Source organism: Ursus maritimus, unplaced genomic scaffold (genome assembly GCF_017311325.1).
Source record: "Ursus maritimus isolate PB19 unplaced genomic scaffold, ASM1731132v1 scaffold_17, whole genome shotgun sequence".
NCBI lineage: Eukaryota > Metazoa > Chordata > Mammalia > Carnivora > Ursidae > Ursus > Ursus maritimus.
Genome location: NW_024424119.1, coordinates 42,545,527 through 42,570,854, shown reverse-complemented (window position 1 = coordinate 42,570,854; position 25,328 = coordinate 42,545,527). Strand labels below are relative to the sequence as shown.

At 47.5% G+C, this 25,328-nt stretch overlaps 1 protein-coding gene across 1 annotated transcript in view; it reads right to left on the bottom strand.

The window, feature by feature from the left end:
• PAPPA (pappalysin 1) overlaps positions 1-14,125 on the bottom strand; it is a 236,192-nt gene extending 222,067 nt beyond the window's left edge. Inside the window, 2 exon segments of the mRNA XM_040631792.1 lie at positions 13,713-13,963; positions 13,965-14,125. Coding sequence (XP_040487726.1) covers positions 13,713-13,963; positions 13,965-14,125 — 412 coding nt within the window.
• Positions 14,126-25,328: the final 11,203 nt, after the last annotated feature.

Genomic DNA, 25,328 nt, shown 5'->3' with positions numbered 1-25,328 from the left:
TCCTGGTTCAATGTATAATACACAGCGACTAAAGGGTGCTTGATAACCATCCATTAATGGGTGGATGGATGGGTGGGTGGATGGGTGGATGGGTGGGTGGACAGACGGATGGATAGGTGAGTAGGTGGGGTGGGTGGACGGGTGGGAGAGAGGAAGGAAGATATGTAGGTTGGTTGGTTTACTTCTAATAAATTGCCATCTCCTACTGAACCTCACAGAATGCCAAGGACAGAGCCTGGCACACAAGAAGTGCTCAAGTTACCAAACAGCTGTATGATGTTTTCTAATAAGTCACTAATGTGAACCCACAGAGGTAACTGTCATCCCCACCCCCCCCGTTTCTCCAAAGGAACATAAAGTGATCCGATGGAATGAGCACTGATTTGAAAGTCAAGAGATCGGCGTTCTCGTTATGATTTTGCTGCCAACTTGCTGCTTCACATTCATCAAATCGGCTTAATTTAATAAGTTAACCTGCCTGGACCTCAGTTTCTCCATTCGTACACTGAGCATATTTGATAAAGCAGGGTGCAAACGTCACTGCGAAAGGGATGAACCAGGTGTGGTATTTGTTTGTTTTTGCGGATCAGATCTCATCAGCCCAGAGGGGCTGTTGTATGAAGGAGTCATCCTGAGGGCTTACTACCGACACTATGGGGGCTTAATCGGCTCCAGTGAGAACACACCACAATATCAGCCTTGCCACTCCAGGTCATTCTCCCACTCGGAACCCCATGGTTCATGCAGCACGATCACCTCCATACACCCCAGATTCAGCTCAGAGAGCATCAGGCCGCTCCTCAGAGGGTGACGGTGGGTCTCTGTGCTGGGGGAACGGACCTAAGCTATGATTCCCAAACAAGCAGCTCAGAAAAGTTTCTGGCAGACAGCAGCCTTCAAATAAGTGTCTATTTCCCAGCAGACTACTTATAGGTGAGACCTGCTCTCATGGACGTCAATTTTATTTGTTCCAAAGTCACCTGCAAATAAAATTTATTTTGCATACCAAAGGTATTTTTTAGCCACTGTCTTTGAAATCTTGTAACGTTCATTCAGATTCTTTTTCCATCTCTCCTACCCTCCATCTCTTCCCTTTGCATTCTACAACCAATCTCAAAAGGTTTGCATTAGTCACCGGGAATACCATCTTCTGTCCCTTCCTTCCTTCCACCATCCATGTATCCGTGCATGTATTTATTCTCTCATGGAACATTTACTGGACAACGACTGTGTTCCAAGCCGTGCTCTAAGCCTGTGGATAAAGATAAAATTAAACTGGCCTGAGTTTGAACCCCAGTCCCACCACCCTTTAGCTGTGGGGCCTTCAGCAAGTCATGTAACTTTCTAAACCAAACTCAGAGGGTTCAAAGTGTAGCACTCAGCACAGTGCCAGCACATAGTAAGTGCTCATTATAAGCTTGCTGCTTTTATTACTGTTATTATTGCTGAGAATGCGTACTTTCTCCCAAGGGTACATAAACAGCAGAGAGAGGATTCCAGATCCTGAGGTCACCACAAGGTCTCACAAGATCAAGGGAAGCAGATGGAAAGGCCCCCCTATCAGGAAGGAGGGAAATGGATGAAAACCCAGGCAACAGATATGACTTCCAGGACACTCGAGGCGCAGTAAGAACCTGATAAGGGGGAGGGGGGAAATCTGAGAGGAGAGCAAAGCTGGGGATTATGTGTTGCAGCGCACCCACAAAACAAAGCCTTTGCAAACAGGCGAGGGGCTGAGAGGGGAAGACCAAGGCTAAAATGTGGCTTGGATTAGAGAGGACCAAACGTGAGTTGCGGAGCCATGTAAGGCACTGCCCCTCCCCTCTGTTTTGGAAGGCCAGATTTCTTTTCCCTTCTGACCTCTTCGCTCAAGGGGAAATGGAGTTAACCACTGCGTAATGTTTTTGAGTGTGACGCACGAGTTCGGTCGTGTGCTTTGGTTACGTAATGCAGCGTGGCTGAGGTTCCTGAGTTCTTTCTCTCGGAATCATTAGACATGTAGCTGGTTTTCCTATCCAGTCGTGCATTCATTAAGCAGAAATGTACACGGTACCTTTATAAGCCAGAGGCCGTGCAAGGCGAGGAGAAGTTGAGGTGACCCCAAATATGAACAAAATTAAATGTGATAAAGAATTCCAGGTGTTTTGGTACATGTGTGCAGACGGTATCGTGGAGACAGCTGGATTAGAGAGGTGGGGAACAGTTAGGGAGGGTTTCCCAGAAGAAGGGAGTCTTGAGCAGAATCCCGTAGAAGCTGACATATTCTGCAAAATGGCACAGGGGAATATAGGAAACACACCCACTAAAAAATAGTGTGGAAAAAAAAAAAGCGCCCAAGGTAATCTGGGGCGAATTGCAGATAAGGCCAGAGCTATTGAAGGGCCTCTAGCTAGAGATGAGCATTTTGGAAAACACTGACTGTTGGATATCGGGGGAGAGACTGAAGGGGTGTAGTGAAGGAACTGAGGCTCAGAGAGGCAGGCTTACAATACTCAGGAAACAGTCAAGGCAAGAGGTGCAGAGGGCCTAAGCCACGAAGAGGGCAGACTGGCTATAAAAATGCTAAGGAGGGCAGGATAGACAGAAATGAATGACCGAGTATGGTGGGGGATCTATGGAGAGTGGCTGACACCAGACGAGAACACAAGGGATTCTGGAGAAACGATGACTCCGCTTTGGGCATGCTGAGTCTGAAGTGCATGTCAACATGTCCAGTGGATCCATGAGTCTGGAGCCCAGCAAAGCCTGCAGATGAATGACGCTCCACAGCAGAGAGATGGCGACCACTCGATGGGAAAGGACGCAAAGTCAGAGGACAAGCCGGCAGAGGCCTGGCCTAAGCCTCAGAGGACGGAGGACCTTACCCAGCTTGCTCCCTGACTTGGACCAGTCCTTCCCCGACCAACCCTCAGTTTCTCATCTATGAGAAGAATGGCTTCGACACATCCTTCTAACTCACACACCTGGGTTCTTGGGACTTACTACACGAATTGTTAGTTCACAAAACAGTACAGTCTGGATTCATTTCTTAGGTTTTCTGCTCAGGTACTTTGCACCTCTTAGAACAAGGTCCCTGATTGGTCTATTACCACATCTTTTTCTATTTTTTTCATCAGCCTTTGTAGCTGAAAGATCTACAATGTCGTTGCAGGAAATAATGCCTTCTTATGAACACATTTGGTCATATTCTGCCCAGCCACATTTCATGTTTATAGAGCAACGGGAATTAAGAAAAGACGGAATGGGACAGATACAGGAGGAACTTCTTGACTGCCAAGGGGACAGGTCCAGGTTGGACCATGAGCTTCTTGAAGGCATAGGGTGGACGTGCTCCCCATAATTATATCCATGGATGCCAAGCTGTGACCTCCCACCTTCAAGACTCTCTGTCTCTGTCTCCTCCAAATGAACTGGAACCTGGGAACTTTTCTGGTTCTCTAAAACTGAAAAAGGGTCACCTCTCCTACTCTTCCAGATTCCACGAACTCTGGGTCTGTGGCAAATAATATTGGAAGAAAAAAGTTCCTTTTCTTGTTTTAAGATAAATCCAAGTGGCCTAAAAAAATGTGTTAAGTGTGAGGAATAGAAAGAGAGAGAGGAAGGAGGGGGACAAGAAGGAACAAGAGGTACATCATCCATGACAGTGCTGGGGACTGAAGGAAAACAGGCTAACAGATGGCCATGGACCATGGAGTTCTAGTATTTTACTTCATGGAATAATCTGGTTAACATGATGAGCAAGACTAACAGGTGAGTGGCCTACCATGATGCCCTGGAATTTGCCTGAAATGGCTTTTGTAGAGAGAGAGAAATTATGAAAAGTGAGTAATTTAACCATAAGCCAAGTAAATGACCACTGGAAAGGTGACTCAGTGAGTTTTTTGGGTATTTGTGGCAGTAATTACTAGCAACATGACTGAGATGGCTTCCAGCTATTGGGAAGTACCAATATTACCTAAATAATGTCTTCAGTCAGTCTTTGACTAAAATGCTACCCATTAGTAAATTTGCTTTTTGATATAAAGCTTTCCGGGGAGACATTAAAGTATATATATGTCCATGGAAGAGCAACATTCTAAGTTGTTGTCAGTCAATGAAACCTTAGCAAGAAGGAATACCAGGTCATTTTTCAAGACTGAGTGTTGCCAAGGGCGAGGAAGCAGAAAGTGTGTGGGCACCGGCCCTCGAGGGGGACAGGCACCACCTAGTGGAGGAAAATGCACCAAAACCTGGAAGAAAACCAGAACTATTGCCAAGTTTACAATTTTGTCTTAGGCCAGCCCTGATTAGGATTATAGAATCCTAGGAGATCTCTGCTAGGAGGGTCTCTAGGGCAAAGATAAAGTCACCCCTACTCCAACTGTACAGGTGAGGAAAATTGGCCCCCAAGAGGAAAAGTGACTTGTCCAAAGTCACACAGTGAGCTAATGACTGGACGGGTCTCTAGAACTGACATCTCCTAGCTCCTAGTCCACTGCTCTTCCTTCTCCAATACACCATGGTCTTCTCTAGATAGCCTTGGGTCTACTCTTAAGACTCTTCCCCAATGCTTCTTCTCATTACTGTCTCCCCTGACCACCCATCCAAATCTCACTCCTCCTAAGACCCTACCCTACAATGTGCCCCAGACTTCCTTCTCTATTTTTCTTCATGAGCACATAAATATGTACTAGTCACTCACTCACTTATACTCTGCGTCCACCTCCTTCCCCATCCCTGAACATAAACTTGAGAGCAGGGATATCTTCCTCCTATGCTCAGTGCTCTGGGGTTCAGGGCCCCACACGGTACCTGGCACATAGCAAGAACTCAGTAATGACCGTTGACGCCCAGGCAGGGGATGCACACGTTCTTCCTGTGCCCTTTGTTTTGATCTGTATTGCTTAGATTCTCTACCATGAGGACACACTGCTTTCATAATACGGAACAATACAGCGCTTATAGTTTGGCCTTTCACTTTACTTTTTGTTTGATGTTAAGACGAGAGTAATGTATCTTCCCCGCATCGTAAGGAAGGGAAAGTCAATCCCTGGCTCTGCCAAAGGAGATAAGCCTGTCCAACTCACAGAGTTATTGAGAGAATTAGAACGACCGCATGGCAAGGTGGCAAGGGTCGGTCACACATAACACCAACATGAGTTAACGTTTACTGTGCTTACCCACGGGCTCGATTCCATTACTAAGCATTTTCCACATGGAGGCTCAGTTAATCTTCAAAACAACCCCATGAAGTAGGAGCCAGTGTTATCCGCATTTTACAGATGGGAAAAGTGAAGCTTGGAGATATTAAGTAACTTGCCCAAGGTCATGCAGCTAGCAGGTGGGAGAGTCAGGAAATCAAACTCAGGCCATCTGACTCTGGTGTCCTATGATCAACCACTACAAAATACTTGGGCTCCTTTCCCCCGTTTCCTGACAGTGTCAACTTCTCTTGAGATTTGGCAGAGGCAGGTCATTCCCCCAGAGCTCAAGGAGTTTCTAGAAGGTTCCCAGGGCAACTGGAGATGGAGAGAAATGAGGAGCCAGAAAAGTGAGAAATAGGTGTGTGTGGAAATGTGTGTGTGTGGGTACTGTCACATGTTTTGGACTGTCACAATGACTAACAGATCCTGGGGGATTCTTCTGCACGGTATCAAAGATGCTAAACGCTTCACAGTGTGTGTGATAATTCTATCCAGCCAGGAAAGTCCTCACTCAAAAGCTTCCTACTGACCAGCAGGGTTCCACGGGCCCCTCCTACACACACCTCGGAAACCTCCCTCAAGCTCTCCCAGGACGAGCAGTCACCTGGGTTTGCCAGAGTGCAGAGAGGAGGGCAGAGGGAGCTCCTAGTGTCCGAAGCCTGGACTGCACCCCGACTTTCCCCTGACTGCTGTGTGACCTTGGGGGAGTCCCTGAGCGTCCCCAGGCTGGCACCTCAGTATTGGGACACCTATCAGCTCACAGAACATGCAGAGATATAAGAGTTTCAACTCCTCCTATCGTGCTCAAACTCTTAATGTATCTTTAACTTTTTATTATGGAAATCCTTAACCTCGCATGGAGGGACAGATGAAAAATGTAGTGAAGCCCATCGTTTCTATCACCTGTTCTCAACAATTGTTATCAGTCTGCTGATCTCCTTTCCCTAGCACACCCACCATACCTTTTTTTGTTGTGTCCTCCTGGAGCATTTTAAACAAACAGAACAGACATCATGTAGTTTAACCCATAAATACTTCGGTATGCATTTCTAACAGATTAGGGGCCTTAAGTATACATAATAACATTACCATTACCACACCTGATGAGGATTAACAATAATTCCTCCATGTCGTTCCCTGTCCATTCAGACTCTGTTCCATTCCTTCAAATGGAATCTTATAGAAGTACACAGTTGACACAGAATAAGGTGAAGGGAAAGGGGGGGGGGACAGAAACCTGCCCTTTAGCATCTCCCCAGGGGATCCCTAAGATTGTGTGGCACAGTTTGAAAGCCCCTATTCTATCCCGGCCCCACCTTTTGCACCCTGAGAACACGGAGGCCCAATGAGCAGTTGTCAAGGTCAGGCAGCAAGTAAGCAGTAGGATTCCGTGGGCCTGTGAAGTCCCAACATCAAAGGGCTCCAGTGAGGTCACAGGTGTGAAAGATTGGCTACCTTGATCACTATTTATCATTTGCAATGTGAATAATGATAATGAAAGCGCTTTCCCAGGAATGACCTTGATCGCACAAATTCCTCACATCTCTCACTTTCTGGCCCCTCCTCTTCCTCCTCCTGCTGACACGTGGTCTGGGTTCTGATCTTGGCCAAGAGCTTCTGCCCCCACTGTCTCACTGGGTTCCTGTGACAACCCGTGACAGGGGTATGCTGAAGGTGACCACACCTGAAATTCTGTCCCCTGAGGCCCCCATGGTTGAGGTAGATGCCTCGGGTCCCACAGCTCAGAGGAGGCCAAGCCTGTACTTGAACTCAGAGCTCCTGACTCCCCGTTTCAGGTCTTCAAAGGAGCCAAGGGGCCAAGATCCACAGGTCAGAGTTAAGCATTTCCAGTAAGTGCATCAAGGCATGAAGCAGAGCCTTTGCGCAGCAAGAAGAGAGAGATGGGGACACTGAAAGAAAGGAAGGGGACCAGCTGAGGGGGGAAACAGGCATTTGCTGGATTCCTGAGCCCTTGACCTTAGGTCGACAAGGCACAAGCCGGCCATAGCTGGGGTCCTCCTGCCCAGGGCACTTGGGGATCTACCCCCCTCCTCATCTGAGACAGCTACAGGCAGGACTGGTTTCAGAGTGGTCTCCAATGGTGGGGCTCGGAAATAACAGGAACATACTCCTTCCTATTGAACTAGCCCAGGGCAAAGTGGAGAATGCCTCAGAAATGAGCTTCCCTGCCTTCTTAGCGAGGCTCCCCTCCCCACCACTTGGACAGATTCATTTAAAATCAAATGCACAGAACTCAGTGCCACCTCAGTATTACCTCCCTACAGGAGTGTTAGCACTTTCGAGGGGACCCCTGATGGAGAGAGTCTAGTTTCACACACAGGAATGGCTCTGGAAAATGGAATGTCAGGGCCATGGCACCCAGGGGCTTGGGGTCAGCAGGGGAATTGAGAATGAAGGTAGGGTCCCTTCTGGTGTTTGGCAACTCAGAACCGAGACAGGTAAAATTCTCTCAAGTCTTAGCCACTAACCAGCTCACTAAATGGGAAACACTACTTCCGCTCTGGGCCTCAGTTTCCCCTACTGCAGAGAAAGGAGACGTTGAACTGGATCCGTGATTCTCCCCACTGGTGGTCCTTCCAAGTTACCCGAGAAGGCTTTGAAATACACCAGCGCCCAGGCCGACCCCAGACCCCTGATATCAGCATCCCTGGGATACGGCCTGAGCATTGGGATGTTTGAAAGGCTAATAATTCCAAGTGTTGCCAGGGTTGTGAACTGCTGGATGATATGGTCTCCCAAGCCCCTTTAAGAGGGCACAGTTTGTGAATATAGTTTAATTCTTAGCCCCTGTATAACCCTGGTCCTCAGTTTCCCTGTTGCACAATGAGCTGCTTGTCCCAGTCCATGCCTGGCTGACACTGCACGAGCCACATTCTCGAGCTCCACACCTCTGAGCCTCAAGTTTGCTTTCCTCTATGCAGAAGAGCGAGGGTGATGCAGCTGGCCACCGTGAATGGCTGCTTGGGGAAAAGGGGAAGTTGAGGGCATCTGGGGAAGGAGCAAGAGGCATGTGACAGTAGATCTGTGACCTGGACCCCACTATAACCACTGTCTGCCTTTTGTTCCCGAGGGTGCATGCTCTCTTCAGTGCTAACTGGTTTTCTTATTCATTGGTCCAGTGGTTCTAGACTTCCTCTGGCTCTTACCACCAAGGGGTCATCCAAGTAGGTCAAAGAAGAGGAAACGAAAGTGCAAAGGAGGGACTGGGGGCGGGGGGTTGTCTAACTGTCCCCTGAGATACACGGTCTACTCTAGATAAACTCCCCCAGTAACTCAAGAGGGGACGCCGTAACAGTGCAAACAGGCCCGCCTTCCTGAAGGTCAAGTTAGCAAACTGGAAAAGGGAATGTGGTTACTTACTGGATCCCGTTACCGCTGACTGAGTCCCTAATAGGAGCTGACACTGTGCCAGGTACTTTCTGCATGTTTACTTCACGGCACTCTCCCGGGATCACTATGCCCATTTTACAGATGAGGAAACAGAACGACGGAGAGATGAGAAATGACTGGCTTCAAATCACACGGCCAGGAACCGGCAACAGATATTCCAAGGCCAGTCTGCCTCATCTGGCATGAAAGGAAAAACAGACCTGCTAGGTCAAATCCAAGGTCCCACATGAGATTTACACTCATTTGCTATCCTCTGAAGCCTGCAGGTGCATGGTCAGCACCCAGAAATGCAGAAAGGAATGGGAATATTCTACAGCAGGGCTAAAGAAGGGAATGTGAACTGTGTCTCCTCTCCCCAGAAAGACTGCTGAAGAGGAAACAGGCAATTAAAACTCAAGTTCACATCTGGGCTCTGCTGCCCTGTTGGCCTGTGGGACTGTGGACTAAGTCACCTCAACTGTCTGAGACTTCATCGTCTCGTCTGGAAAATAAAGGAGGTGATGCCCACCTCCCAGGGTGTTTGTGATGGTGACCTGTGCAGGTGCCTAGCCCAGTGCCCGGCCCCCTGGAGGCAGGCAGGAAGAGCTGCTTTCCTTCCTGCCTTCAAGCGTCCTCAGTCCGTAAGGGTGAGACTGAGCTCTCTGGAAAATCATGTCCAATAACAAGAGTGAAGTTTACGGAGCACTTACGATACACCAAATCCAGTGCCGAGCACTTTCTATGTGTCAGCTCACTTAAGGGCTAGGTACTTCTGCTATCCTCACTTTGTAGATAAAGCTGAAGCCCAGAGGAGTCAACTAGCTTGCCCGAGGTCACCCAGCCAGTTAGGGGCACAGGTGGATTGTCACGCAGGTAACCTGATGGCAAAAACTGGCTTCTAACCCTTGCAATATTCTAGACCCTGGACGTGACTACGGCAGTTGGAGGTGAGCTGTGTTAACAGAGGGACTCCTTGAAACCCAGCCTTCCCCGTTAACAGTACTTCTGAAGTTGGGAAAGTGCAGGCACTCTTCTTGGGGGGTTAGGTGGTAGTCAGAAGTGGGGGCTGCAGAAGGGAGGAAATAAAAAGCTTCTTCTGACTAGCCAGCAAACTCAGCAGTCCAACATTTGGAACAAAAGAAAAGAAGCGTGGCAAGCAAAGGTGTTGGACGGGATTCAGGTAAATCCCTTTCTCCTTCAGAGCACGAGTTCTGGATCACTAAGGGATGGGGAGGGAGGAGGGCAGCACTTGTGGGGTCCACATTCACTTATCTAACACGTCAGGAGAAACTTTAACAAGATTAACTGCTGCTCGGGGCCTCTGCTCCATGAGCAAATTGAGTCTATTGTTTTCTTTTTCTTCTCCTTTCTCTTTCTTTGGACTGGAGGGTTTTGGGGAGGGGGCCTTTGGGGATCAGGGGCAGGGGTCTGGCTCCTGCCTGCTACGAGGGAGGGACAAAAGCGAAAGAGTGTGGAAGAAAACACCCCCACCCTGGACTTGAAAGGGAGCCGAAACTGCTGTGTGCGAAGGCAAGGTTGTGCCTGGGTGGTGGGTCCGGGAGGGGGAAGAGGTGATGCTGTTTACTAGACACGTTCGCTCAGCCGTGTGTATGGAGGGAGGTAAGGCCTGGAAGGCCCCACACCCAAGATTAAAACCGAGTTCCTGCCATCCAGAAGCTGTGTCATCCAGCAGCACCCCTCCCTCCTGTCTGTGTCTCCCTACCTGGCTACAGAGAGAACTGGCTGGGTTGGGGAGGGGGGTGGGTAACCCCTGCGGACCCCTTTTCACTGTAGCCTTAAAGGATTCTTCAATCCTCAAGACCCTCCATCACTGGTGGGCCCTCGGGAGAAGCTTGTACACAAGCACTTTCTAACTTTGGCTTTGTTTTTGCCTGCCTAAGCCTTTCCCTTTTTATTTATTAATATATATATATATATATATATATATATATACACATACATATATATATATATATATATATATATATATATATATATATATATATATATATATATATATATATATATATATATATATATATATATATATATATATATATATATATATATATATATATATATATATATATATATATATATATATATATATATATATATATATATATATATATATATATATATATATATATATATATATATATATATATATATATATATATATATATATATATATATATATATATATATATATATATATATATATATATATATATATATATATATATATATATATATATATATATATATATATATATATATACACACACATATATATATATATATATATATTTTTTTTCTGCTTCTTCTTCTTCTTTCTTCATATATACACACACACACATTGATAACATATATGTTATATGTGTGTGTGTGTGTGTATATATATATATTTTTTTTTTCTTCTTCTTCTTCTTCCCTTTTGGAAAAAGAAAAGGCATGTTTTCCGAGCTTCAGAAGCACGCTGCTCCTTCCCTCCTTCCCCCTGCCTCTCCCACCGCTCCTGTCTGAACTGGTGTCAGTGAAGTTTGAACCGGGGCAGAAATAGCATCCCGGGCGGATCTGGGAGCACAGCCCGCCTACCAGGAGCGGCAAGGCCTGCCTCTGCCAGACGACAGACCCGGTTAACAGCACCGTAAAATTAGACCTTTACGAAACCCAATTGAATCCTGCAGCAAAGAGTGATGTAAGCCAGCCTGGCCTGACAGCAAGGCAGCAACCCTCTGCCTGAAATAGCAGCGCGCTCCCTGCTGAGAGATGCCTGCTCTCTCAAGATAGGGGACCAGGGATTCCTACGAAAGTGGCGACGCCCAGTCAGAGGGAGCCAGCGGAGGTCAGGCAGCACACCGGGCGCCGGAGGTCGCGGCGGGCAGGACGTGGCTGGGCACACCGGCGTCCGGGCTGCCCACCTAGGCCCTGCCTCTCCCCGCCTGAACTTACACGAACGGACCAAGGAGCCGAAAAAGTGCTTCTGCAAAGAACCTCTCTGTTTGTTTGCTTTTTAATTCAAGGAGAAGCAGGTTCTTTTTAGTCCAACAGTCGGTACCGTGTGGAGGATACGCAGAATGAGTCTTTTCTGGCTCAGGGCCAGGTGTTTACACACCGCCAATTCTGGCTCAGACTCAACGAGGGGAGGGAAAAAATCCACCAGAATCCTCGGGAGAAAAGCTCCTGGCTTTCTGGTACTACACGACAGCAGTGCCTTTTCCTTCCTTCTTTCTTTCTTTCTTTCTTTCTTTCTTTCTTTCTTTCTTTCTTTCTTTTTCTTCTTTTTTTTTTTCATTTTCAGAGGAATGTTATTTCCACATAAAATGGGCCAGGCATTTTATACAAGCAATAATAACCTAACGTCCCCCATCCAATTAAAGTATTTTACTGCACGATCTTTGTGTGAGAGAGTGAATGAGTGCTCAAGAGAACGCATGTGAAGAGAGGCTCCTTGTCTGAATTATAGACATTTATAAAGCAGACTCCTGTGGAATCCCAGGTGCAATATATATATCATTGATGATACCTATATAACCGTGGGCCCTCCCCTCTGGAGGAAAAGCATTCCAAATCACTAGCACGACAGGTAAAGCTTAGGAAAAATCTCATCTACTCATATTTCTTTTTCATCATCTACAAGCAGCAGGCTCTGTGCTTTTCCGACGTTCCGAAAGAGAAGTAAACATACCAGAGCCCTGAATGATCTACCATCATTACTATTATAAATAACACTTTATCTCTATTCTACAGTTTACCCCCACTTCAGGTGCCTAGGACCTGGGAGCTAAAAGTGAATGAGCTCAGTTTCCCTCTCCTTCCTGGAGGAGGGGGGAACAGAGAGGGAAAAAAATAGCATGTGATGACGTCAGATGTGGGGAAAGTCACTCTGTTGCTCTCGGTTTGGGAACAGGAGACTGGGAGTTTTAGGGGCAGATTCCTGGTATAGCCGCAGAGTTTGGGTCCCCCGAAATGGGCTTCACGGAAGGCGGAGAGCGTCAGCACGACGTCTGAGAAAGTCCACAGCAAGACAGAAAGAGGCAGAACTGCCGGAAGAACTCACAGCTTTCCCTTCGAAGAAAGTGTGTGTGTAAGGGGGTGGGATCGCGAACCGCCTCCACACGTTTCCTGGCTGCAGCGAAGGGGGAACCCCTACTCTCACTTTAAGACGTCCTAGGACATGGCAAGACTGTTTGTGCAGGAAGGGAATCTCCCAGTCTCAGTCCGAAGAGGCAAAACTTTCCTTCTCTCCTCCAGCGCCGCCCCCTCCGCCCCCCAGTTGTATTAAAGGCACGGCCACAGATTCATTTAGAGGGGGGAAAATGGATGTTGGAGCATTTCTAAGGTTTGCAACCCTCACAAAGTGTCCGGTTTCACTATGGGCTTTGCTGTGGAACAGGGAAGGGGAGGGTGAGGAGGGAGAACTCAAATTCATTATGGGCTCGTAAAAGTCCCAAATGAGGAAAGCGCCCCGTTCTGCAGCCGAGTCGGGGGAAGACTGGCTGGGTGTGCGTCAGTAAGGTCTTGCCCCAGCCCCGAGTGACAGGCAGCGGGCTTTAAAAGCCAGGGCATGGGATGGCGGGGGGTGTGTGCATGTGTGTGTGTGGCAGGGGAGAAGAGGGTGCATCCCACAGGCAGGCATCAAGCAGAAGGCAACTTTGGGGCACTTCGAGGACTTCTAAGTCCTTCTGATCACAACAACCCTGTTCTTGCAGGCTTTCAGGGTAAGGGGCCCAAAGGAGGGGGGGGGGACTCACCTCCATTAAAAAGTCAAAGAAATTAATAATCCCCTGGCCTCTTTTCACATGCATCCCTACTGGGTCATCCTCCCCTCCATCTCATAGAGAGACAGTCCCTCTGACCATTTTGAACACGATGTAGGGGCACAGGGCTCCCCAGGGACCAGCCCTCACTGAGTGCGGGTTTCGGGCCGCCAGGAGCGCTCCCTGAGTTCCTCCCCAGGGGCTAGGCAAAAAGCCTTCCGAGTGCGCCCATTCCGCAGATGGGGCAAAGTGAGGCTTGCAGCTCGCCCGGGCGCCTCGGTGCCTCCGGCCGGGCGTCTCCCGCCCAGACACACCCGCAAGCCCCCAACCGGCCCGCCACCCAAGCCCGGGCACCCGCCTGGGCGCCCTCGCCTACCTGTGATCACTGCCGGAGACCTCTGGCCCCCCTCCGCTCGCAGCCACACTTGCAGCGTGAACGCGTCCCGGGGCAGCTCGAGGTCGGCCCGGAGGCGCAGCTGCTCGCCTCGCCCGCTGAAATAGAGCGCCCGGCTCGGCGGGCTCGGCTCCTCGGCGGCGCCCCTCGCCTCCCGCTGCTGCCGCCGCCGGGGGACGCGCACGGCTTCCCAGGCACCGCCCGGCGGCGGCGGCGGCGGCGGCGCGGCGCGCGGCACGGGCCGCCCGGGTGGCGCAGGTGGCCGGGCCGGCGGCGGGGCGCGGGGGGCGGCCGGCCCGCGGGTCTCTCCGGGCCCGGCGGGGGCGCTCGGCCAGCCCGCAGCCCAGCGCGGCGCTCAGCAGCCCCAGGCGCAGCACCCAACTCCAGAGCCGCATGTCCGACGGTCCCCCCCCCCCTTCGCCCCTGCACCGCCGCCCGGAGCTGCCAGCTTTGGGAGCCTCGGCGCCTCGACTTTCTTCGCTTCTTCACCCTTCTTGGGCGAGCCCCCCCTTCCACTTGCTTTTTTCTTTTCTTTCTCGCTTCGCTCCTCAAGGTGTGTGCTCCACTCCCCCCACCTTTGAAAAATACAGCCCAACTCCTCCTGGTTGGCAATTAATTTCTCTCCCCGCTCCTTTATCTGCCTTATTTTCCCCTCTAACAGCTGGTTGCCTTCCTCCTTGTTTTATTTCATTTTATTTTATATGATTTCTCGCTCTTCAAAAAAAAAAAAAAAGCTCCTCTAAGACACTGATCCGCTGAATTCCCTCCCCCCAAAAGATGCTCTAATTTATTTATTTTTTGCGTCCTTTATAACACAAGCCACAGCCCCCTTCTCCCCCCCCAGTCCCCCCTCCCCTCCCTCGTTCTTCACAAAATGAAAGGAAAGAGGGGGGAAAAAGCCCTCAGAGATGAGTAAACAAGCGTATGCTAATCTGCTCCCGAGCGCTCCACCTTCCCAATTGAATGAGTCCCTGTTAAAACTGCGGGGATCATGACTAATCAATCAGTTTGGAGAGGCCGAGCTACCCAGCCTTCCTCCACTTCGCCGTTTGCCTCCTTCGCTCCCGCTTCTCCACCCCCTCCTTTTTTTTTTTTTTTTTTTAGAAGACAATCTTAAAGTAACAATTTAATGAAATTCTGTACACACCCCCTTACGGTCCTTCCAGCTCTCCTCATTCCTGCTCAAAACACACATTCCTGTTTTTGTTTTGTTTTGCTTGCTTTTCCCCCCCTCCTTCACCACCGAACCCCCCTTATTATTATTTTTTTCCCTCCTGGCGGGAGAAAAATCTCTCTCTTCTCTCAGGATCCCCTCTGCACTTTGCTGGTAAACCTCATCCTTCTCTATAGCACAGAAAGGGTCTTGAAACTTGATTCTCTGAATTTTTTGTAATGCTGTCTCTCTCCCTCTCTCCTCTGTCTCTCTCCCTCCCTCCCTCCCTCTCTCCTTTTCTCCCTCTCTCCACTCCCTTTCTCTCCCTCTTCCTCTTTCCTTCCTCCTTCCCCTCTCTCTTTTACCCTCCCTATCCTTTTCCCTGCTCAGAACTCCCTTAAAGTTATGCAATGGTGAACGTCCCCCCTCGTCCCTGAGCCCCCAATGCTGCTGGCTTCAGCTAGTCCAAATGTTGTCTCCCAAATCCTCACGGAATCATCAGGAACCACCAGAGGAAAGGCATTTTCCAAGGCATTTGCCTTTCCGAAGCTTACACTCAGCACAACTAGGTCTCTAAACACTCCTGAATACTCTTAAAAATATTCTATTGGCTGCTAGAAATTACTGTAGTTTTCTATTAAAAATGAGAGAAAAATATTAATTTGCCTGCTTTTCCCAACCTAAGAAATTCAGGTCTCTGACACTGTTCAAGTCACAGGTATGGATCTGACCATTGGCTGCTTTGTGGATCTGTTTTGAACTGGGACATATATGTAATATATTTTTGTTCTTTTTTTCCCCCCTCTTTATGGAACTCAAAAGCTCCCCCTTATGGCAAAACAGTTTTTTTTTCCCTTCCAAGTGTTTAATAAGTCAAAAGGAGTTAGCAGTGGTGAATTACAAATTATTAATTACCGGTATGCTCAAATAATGTAGTGATAAAAATATGCTGGGTGAGGTTTGCATGTGGATAGCATGCTAGGAGACGGAGGTGAAATCTGCTTCATTAACTAGGGACTTTCCTTCCCATGCACTCCTGTTCTCAGGGCTGCTCCAGATCCTTCCCGAGAGCTGGGATCATTCCTGCACACTTCAGGGAGAGTGAACACCAGTGGAGAATATGTGTTGGTGAAAGTATGCAGATTTGTAGAATGAGCAAATGACTCAGACCTCCCCTCTATAAAAGCGGGAATGTGGTATGCAGGGATTATGGCACTACTTTGAAAACAGGAGATCCCAGATTCAGATCTTGGTTTGGGAAGTACTTGCCATATGGTCTAAGGCCAAGAATGTTTGAACTCAGTTTCTCCAGTTATGAAATGAAAATGGCATTATATTAAATGTGTTTCCAGGCTGAAAGGAAAAGATCTTTGGGGGTACAATGCCACAGATAATGGAATTTGCCCAAGCAAATCGTTCACTTTCTGCAATTCCAAGTCATCTATGAAAGTCATGAGGTTGGCATTCAATAAAAAAAAGAAAAAGAAAAAAAGATCTATGTTGAACTCCATAAATTACATCCTGCAAAATCCCCCTCGTTCCCTAACGGAGGTTGGAACATGACTGCTAATTCACTTCAATTGTGGCAATTAGGCATTGGAAAACTGTATTTCTTCCAGGGGCTTCTAAGTCATTGTATACAAGAGTTTTGAATATTCCTAGACGTTTGGGACTTTGTCAACTTTCCCACAAAGAGTCATGATACAAAAGTTACAGTTCTAAGTCCCCAGTCACTCCGACACATGTGCGTGCTCTGCCCTCCATAGCCACTTTGCTTTCACGAGCCTTCCACCTCTTTACCTTTAAAATGGGAGTATCTCCCAAATTTGTTTTGAGAACAAAATATGCTCTGGGGTATAGTACTTCGTAAACTGAAAACATGCTATGTGAATACCATTTACTCTACCGCTGTTGCCAAGTGCACTTAGGTTCTTAAAGGCAAATGAAAATCCAGGAGGCCAGGCGTTCATTCCTCTCCTGTGGCAGACACGAAGACGAAGGGACAGATCCAAGTATCATAGCTCCTGAGCGCGTTGCTCTCAGTCCCTAAGTGCATCAGAGCAAGCGGCAAAGCCTTTCACTGGTCGTTTCATTGAACACACATTTATTATTCTATCCCACCTGTCTCGGAAACCACTTCGACTTTTATCCATGCATGTATGTATGTGTTTGCTTTTAATTGAGTGAATAGGACTGAATGAATTGTAACCCTTGGTTTATGACCCACCCTAACCACTGGTCGATGCATGCCATTCTTACTTATTTATATGAGATACATAACATATTACCTGTTGCTATCCCTCTTTTACTCCATCCCTTGGTCTTTCAAGGATCTGTGCCCTGTCCTTTCATCATTTATAGTCAAAGAGCAATCACTGGACGGTTAGGGGACTCAGGTTCTAATTCTGACCCGTGTGGACCTTTGACCCGTTTGCTCTTGTGTAAAATCAAAGAACAGGAGTTGAAGATACCTAAGCTTGCTTCCAAATCTGAAGTGTAACAGAGCCCGCCATTATTGGAGTATGCCAGTAATTCCCATTGGATCATCCCATATTTAGTCAACTCCATCCCAACTCTCACGCAAGGAGTTCCTTGTTTTGGGGGGGAGTTTTGTCCTAAACACTACTTTTTAGAACAAAAATAATTCTGTTCCTCCACTCTGAGGATATATGCCTTCATTATTCCTTTTATTTGGTAATAATTAAAAGCAAGATATTTTGCCAGGGAGGGCATAAGGGCCTATGGGAAGTTAGGAGAGTAACATCTAAGTGGCGTCCTCAAGTTCGGGAGGGGTTTGAATGAGAGTGACTCAAACACACATCAAAAAGTACTCATCAGGGATGATGGGTGGCTGCATTGGTTAAGCCTCTGCCTTGGGCTCAGGTCATGATCCCAGGGTCCTGGGACTGAGTCCCATATGGGGCTCCTTGCTCAGCGGGGAGTCTGCTTCTCCCACTGCCTTCTCTGCCTGCCGCTCCCCCTACTTGTGCTTTCACACTCTTTCTCTGACAAATAAATAAATAAAATCTTTAAAGACAAAAAAAGTACCCATCATTGTGACCTGGATTCCTATGAGCTGCAGCATGTCGCTGAATTTCTCTGAGTCTCAGGGCCTTATCACAGAGCTGTCTTAAGGACAACGAGCTGCATGACACATAGTAGGTGCTCAATAAATGAGCACCCTCTCTTCCTTTCCAGGGCTCTCAATTTTATGACTCTTTGTGTCGCCTCTCTTCTCCGGCCGAGCCCCACCGACTTCTTCCTCCAAGCCAGGATTCCACTCATCTCAGAATTCCTAGGCAAGCATTGTCTGTGTGGTAGAATCTGGAACTCCCTGAGATAGGATCTTGCATTGTTCCTGGTGTTCCGTTGATGTCTTTCTTTCAAGATTAGAACCCACCCAGGGCAAGGATCTTCAAGAGCTTTTTCTGTTACCACACCCCTCCCCCACCAGTCTGAAGGGCTCCCTCCTCTGGGCTCTCACAGAACTTCCTCTACATTTCTCTGGGCACATCCCCAGACCCAACCATCACACTTAATTACACACCTGCTGGTCTCCCCTTTCCCTGTGGGGCAGAGACTCTGTTGCATTCCTATTTGTGTTTCCCCAAATGACGCTTAGCCCAGCACTCTGCACAGACGCGCTGCTCTAGAACCATTCGATTTAATTACCCCGTATATATGGAGTGTAGCCGGAGTAAAAGAAATTCGATTCAAATCTTCCCTTTGCTTAAATGAACAATTCTAACAACAGTTTGCCTCTACTGAATACGCAGTAGGTTCCAAGCAATATGTAAATGCCTTTTATAGGAATGATTCTATTTAATGCTCATAACAAGCCTACGGAGGAGGTCCAATAATCATCCCATTTTACAGGAGGGGGGAAAAAAAAAAAAGCAAAACAAAACCTGAATCACAGAGACTAAGTAAACAGTGGAAGCCCAGGCAATCTGGATCTAGCACTCTGTGTTCTAGCTCCAGGGGCTAGGAAGAATCACTTAACCTTTGGAATCTCATTTTTCATTTTTATAGATTTCATGGGGTTATCTGGTAGATGAAATGAGACGAAGGATATCATGTTGCACAGTGACCAGGACATATGTCAATGGGTGCTGGATAAATATTAGCTTCTTTACTTCCTCCCCAACAGCAGCTGGATTATATTCATTTAGCATACAGACTAGAGTTGACAACTGCCAGCAATGACACCATCAGGAGTAAGAGCCTGACCGTACTGCGCACCTACTAGGTGTTAGACGCGAAGTTTTAACTTTTCTCTTCACAGGACTAAGAGGTAGGTTTTAACCCAGTCCACATCCACATTGCTCAGCAGCTTTCTATCACTCTGTCTTCTTATCAGAAAAAAGAACTTCCAGCCCTGACTTTTTTTTTTTTTTAGCATCTCCAAGCTCTGTCTGGAAAAAAAAAAAAAAAAAATTCAAGTCTGTGGTGTAATCATTGCCTGTTCTCCAAAGCCATGGGGAAAAGGGAGCCAGTGACCATAGTGTCTCCTGAGGTGGGGTTGCAGGGGACAGGGTTAGGGACCACTCTGGCTGGGTTCGAGGTGTTTTCCTTTGTATTTTTTTGAAGCTTTTGTGTCTACAAGTGGGAGGCTCTGAAGTGAACCAGGGAGTCCTCTCGTATTCTTCCTGTGGGCTTATGACTGGGAACGGAAAGAGCAAACCCCCATCACCCAACCTTGTCCCTGGACTCCTGCCGAGGAGCTCCTTTATGCCCAACTCAGGGGCCCAAGACATTTCTTGGTTTAGAGTTTTAGTTGAGGATGAAGATCACTGCCTGAAACTGCATTTTTTTTTTAAATTTGGACCAAAACATGATTTTATAAATGTTTATTTTTATTCTAGTAATTCTAGTAACTAATACGATTTGTCCTGAGAAGCAGTATCTTGAGTGGTCACACATATTACATATCATTTCATGCACAAAACCATCACCTGTAGTTTCGGGGTTTTTTTAATCCCTATGTTGTATTTTTCTTTTAACAAGTCTCAGTAGGTTGGATTTTATGGCACATTTGAACCTAAGTCTATCTCACTCCAAAGTCCACATTCTTAACTCCTTGGCTTGCCTGCCTCTAATCTACCTGTAAGCTCCCTATTGTTTTAAATGGGAATAAAATATCTCCATAATCTTGCGGAAGAGGAAGCTTTGTGAGAAATCCGAAATGGGCAATGGTGGGCGTTCTCCTCCTTTCACCATGGTTTGCTCGATGGAAAATAAAGCGTTTGATAATCCCTTCGGCTTAATTCCAGGACAAATGTATCTGTGGCTTATTTGAAGAAGAGACCTGAGTCACATCATGGCCAATGCTTTCAACTCTCTTTCTTCCAGAAATTGCAGAATCACGGTCCAACTGGCCATGTTTTATATCAACTGAGCTGGAAGGCATGCAATTAATTGCTCTTCAGTGAAGTCCTTCCCTTGGGAAACCAATCCAGCGATGCTTTCTGACGAACTCCCTTTATACCAGTTAAGAGCAACAGGACTCGTTGAGCACCTTGCCTATGCTATGCGTGGACCTGTGGGTACATAGTCTGACAACACCTTGATCAGGCTGGTCTTCCTCTGTATGTTTTAAAAGCAAAGGAAATTCAAGTTCAGAAATAGGGAGCAATTTACCCCAAATCACCTAGCGAGAAGATATATGTCCAGATCAGAACTCTAACTTATGTGCTTTTCTCCAATCTAGTGCAAATGTCACCTTCTCCATAACATTATTCTTTATTAAACATTAAAATAAATCATTCCCCAAGGATTATTTAGCTTTTTTCCTCTCCTATATTGTTGGATTTATGTCCTTGTCTTCTTTTCCGTGCCAGATCTTAAGCATCTCGAGGAGGGGATCTGCCTTTTGAGATTCCCCATGGGGTTAACCCTCTATGGTTTATGCCGAATAGGAGCTCGGTGAACATTTGGTGAACTCCTTGAGACCTCTGCAGCTCCTAGATACGTGTGACATCCCTAGCAATGCTTAGCTTCTTTCGTTTCACCGTCTTCGGATTCTTAAAACCCAGTCGAAGAAAGTCCCGGCTCTTCCAGGAAACCTTACTCTTGCCCTCCGCCAATTATAATTAATCTCCCCCTCTGCTAAAACTCTCTCATGTCTTCTCTTCAAGCCATTCAGCCAACACTATCATGCATAGCCTTAACTTACCATGTCATGTGGGCATAACCCTACGTAGACGGCAGATGGGGATGCTGTTAGTATGTGCCCCACCAGCCTGTCGACATATATACATATGTATCTGTATATCTACATATATCTATATATTTTAAGTAGAAAGTGCTTTACAGCCTGCTAAATCTAGCACTCTCCCTTTGCAGATGGAAACTCACAGGTGACTTTGAAAGTCACACATCCGAACCATTCTTTCTACCTCTTGCTACCTGCCTTATTGCACGTGCTGACACTTCATTTGTTTATTCAACAATCATTTATCAATTATCAGTTATGTGCCCGGTGTTGTGCCAAGGTCTGTCTAGATGTCTCCCATGATTTTGCACTCTCAAATTATTATCTGCATCACTAGTAGTTGAAATTTATTGCTTGCTTTTATGTGGTGAGTGCTTATACATTATATCATTTAATCTTTGTAACAACTCTAAGAGGCAAGTAATGTAATTACCTCCATCTTACAGAGGAGGAAAAAAGCTTCAGAACACTGCATGAATTTGTAACAACCAAAAACCAGGTATGACTGCCTCCAGAACCCACGTTCTTTTTTTTTTTTTTTTTAAGAGAGAGAGAAAGAGCGCAAGTGGGGAGTGGCAGAGGGAGAAAGAGAGAGAGAATCTTAAGCAGGCTCCATGCTCAGCACGGAGCCTAATGTGGGGATGGATCTCATGGCCCTGAGATCACGACCTGAGCTGAAATCAAGAGTCCAACGCTTACCCGACTAAGCCACCCAGGTGCCCCCAGAGCCCACGTTCTTAGCCTTAACGACAACAATGAGAAATCTGGAAGTTCCTTCCAGACAACTGGAAAGGTACCGTGCAGTGCCCCATGCCTGTCCTTAAACTCACGGATGTAGAGGACCAGCAGTGGCCAGCCCTCCAACAGTGAAGTCAATGGGAAACTCTGGTAAAATGGACGTTGAGAGAGACCACCACTCCGTTCTGGGAGAAGACAGACATGGACCGACTTGGGCCACATGCGAAACCACTAATATTAAACAGTTAATTCATAATTAAGAAGAACGGCAGCAACAACAAGAGCCTTAGACAATGGCCCCAACAGATGTGGAGAGCTGTGTGTTCCTACGGAGAAAGGGGCAGTGTCAGGTAGAAAAATGACCAGTTTCCACTTGGCTGTGTTCCTGTGGTGTTCAGTAAGGACCAGGAGATACACTGGACAGCTGAGGAGCTCTTGTCGGGGCTACGATCCAGGCTCTGTTCTCACTTGGGCCACTCAACTCCTGTGTTGCCTCAGATGAGCACTCACGCTTTCTCTGTTTGAGAACCTGTCAAAACTTGGGAAGTAGAGAACCACTCAGCCCTGGGTCTAACAGCCAAGGGATACACCCTGGCACAGCTGTGCTCTAGGACAACTGTCCGTTCTATCTTCTAGGGCCAACGTTCTTTCTGATTGCCTGGTGTCTGTGACCTAGCAGGTGTTAAACGATTCTGAACATCACCCCAGGTGGATAATTCACATTTGAGCTCAGAGCGTTGATCGTCACCATCCTGATTCCAGTGGGAACCCTGCCAAGAGCTGACTGGATGATGCGCCCCTGGCAGCCCCTCCCACTCAGTTCTTTTGGATTCTCATCGGGACTCTGGACTCCCTCCACATTACTGTTTGCCACAGGTAGAATGGTGGGTCAGCGCTTGAGCTCCAGTGGGCTCTAAGGGTGGGAATGGTTCTCTGGACACTAGCCTGACCTGGCTAGCCAGCTTTCAATCCACCAGTCTCCATGCCTTTGCGAAACTCTCTGGACTACTCCGGCACATCTGGTCTCAAAGGAAATATTAACTTCTCTTCACATCCCGCATCATTACATTCACCATTCGGGTGCAAGAGTACTGTCAGCCAAGAAAGATAAGCGGGGGAACCACTGGGTGATTGTTACTGGCCCAAGTCACACAGTGTCTCCGGAGAAGCCAGTGAACAAGCCGTTTGGAGACCAAAGCAAGGCTGAGGAGAAAGGAATGCTCTCGGTGAGCCCACACTGGCTGGGCTGGAATCCTCACTGCACGCCCATGTGCAGGAGACTTAACCTGTCTGTGCTTCAGTTCCCACACTAGGAAAAGGAGGCCAGTGATTGTCGGATCTACCCTGTAGGTTTTCTTTGTGGCTTAACTGAGACAATACGTATTGAGCGTAAAGGGCTAGTGTGGAGTGAACACTCAAGTTGTGTAAGCCCTTTTCAGTTCAGTCGTCTTTCTACTGTGCTTTCCCCACTCCTCCACAACATCACCAGACACAAAGGAACGTAGAATGCTTTCACAGATTTCACCATACTTACTGGTTGCCCACTGAGTACTAGGCACTAGCTTAGTGCCAAAGAGTCAACTCTGACCCACGTGTTTATGAGTCTTATAATAATACCAGTGAACGCACGTGAGAACCACAGGTGGGGCGAGTGCCGTTCACACAGCTGCTGCAACAACCTGTCCAAATCCTCACCCCGAAGTCCGGAGCCGGGTACCATTACTGGCCTCGCGTAACAGAGGAAGACACTGAGACCCAGAAAGAATAAACAATTCAGCCGCATGGTTAAAATATGATCGCGCCACAATTCAAACTCAGGCAGCTGGGTTCTGAACACAGTCTTCAACCACTCGGGTGCGTAGCTCATTAGAAAGGCAGAACATGACATAACTAGAAAACAAAACAAAACAAGTGTGATAGAAACAGGTTGGGATGGTGCGCACTGAGGGACCTCTGGGGGAAGAGATCAAGAGAGCCCCGGGCAAACAAACAGGAATGAGTCAAGGGGACTTTTGCTTCGTCTGTATTGTTTGGCTTCAACTTTGACAATGGAGCCGTATTTGTGTAGAAATTCTAGATATGAAAAACAGGAGGACAATACTGAATTAGCAACACAGGCTCTTTCTATACCCAGTGCCCTTCAGAGTTGGCAAAAGGGTTTTCCCTCGCATGGCCTCATTTAAGACTTAGGACCTCCCTGCAAAGCGGGTGACGGGAGAGGGGTCCTTTATTGGCCTCATGTGAGAGAGGAGGAGTTTGAGGCTCAGGGGGCCCCAAGGGCTGTCATGGGATAAAACAGCTAAGAGGCGGTGAGCCTGGGTTTCTCATGCACACCTTGATCCGTGAGCTATTCCATCTTGGCCAACTCAGGGCCCTATCATTGCTGAATAATAAAACACAACAGCAACGATGAGGCTATAATAACTGAAATTTCTAGGGTGCCAAGACAATGCATTCTGCTAAGCTCGAACTCCTCAAATCTTCCCGCCGCCCACCTGAAGTCAGTACTATTCTTAGTCCCACTTTCCAGATGGGGCTCTGAGGAGAGGTCAAGCATACTGGAGGTTGTGTGAAGGCTTCAGCCAAAGCCAGCAGACCACAGAGACTCTGCTCCCAACTGCTCTCTGCTAATGCTTCCACGTCAGTCATCAGAAGGAGAAGACAGACCCCACCACCACAGCATCAAGGCCAACTCCTGAGGAAGATCACCTGACAATCCACACCTCAGTTTCACCCTCTGAGAAATGGAAACAGCAAAGCCCCCTTCGCTTCACAGAGCATGCTTCTAAACATGATGTGACCCCTGCACCCAAAGTGTCCGCACAAAGCAGTAACCCCGAAGGAGCAGCGCCCCGGCTCTGCGGTCCTATGTAAATGCCCTCTCCGGCCAAGTAAGATGTAAGGATGTGGAAAAGGTCCTGGAAACAAGCATGGGTGAGATTCCTGGCTCTGTCACTTAGAAGATGCATGCCCCTGGGCAAATTACCTCACCTCTCTCTCTCAGTCTCCGTTTCCTCATCTGTAAATAGGCTTAAAATTACCTCCTTCACAGTGTTATTGTGAAGCACGGATGAGATGGTTCACTGAAAGCTCTGGCACGGCGCCGGCTCCCAAGTACGTGCTTAGAGACGTGGCTGTCTGCGCTAGGTGTCTCTGTCTCACGCCACACCCAGCCTATTGCCAATGCTTGGAACCCATGGAATGATAGAGTTACACAACTTTTAAAGGAGCAATTCCAACCACAGATATTTGTTCCAAGGGATCCCATTCTACCCAAATGGACTCATTCATCCTTACTCTATATTTCATGAGGGAAAAAGAGAAATGACATTCTCTATTTTCATTGGCACTTTGTCTCTCTCTCTCCCTCCCTCTCTCTTACATTTCAGACTCTTGAGGGACTACGGAACATAACCTGGGAAGTTAGGACCCGATGCAAAGAAACGGATAAATGTTGCATTTCTAGCTGTCATTTTCTCTGGGCCATATCGCA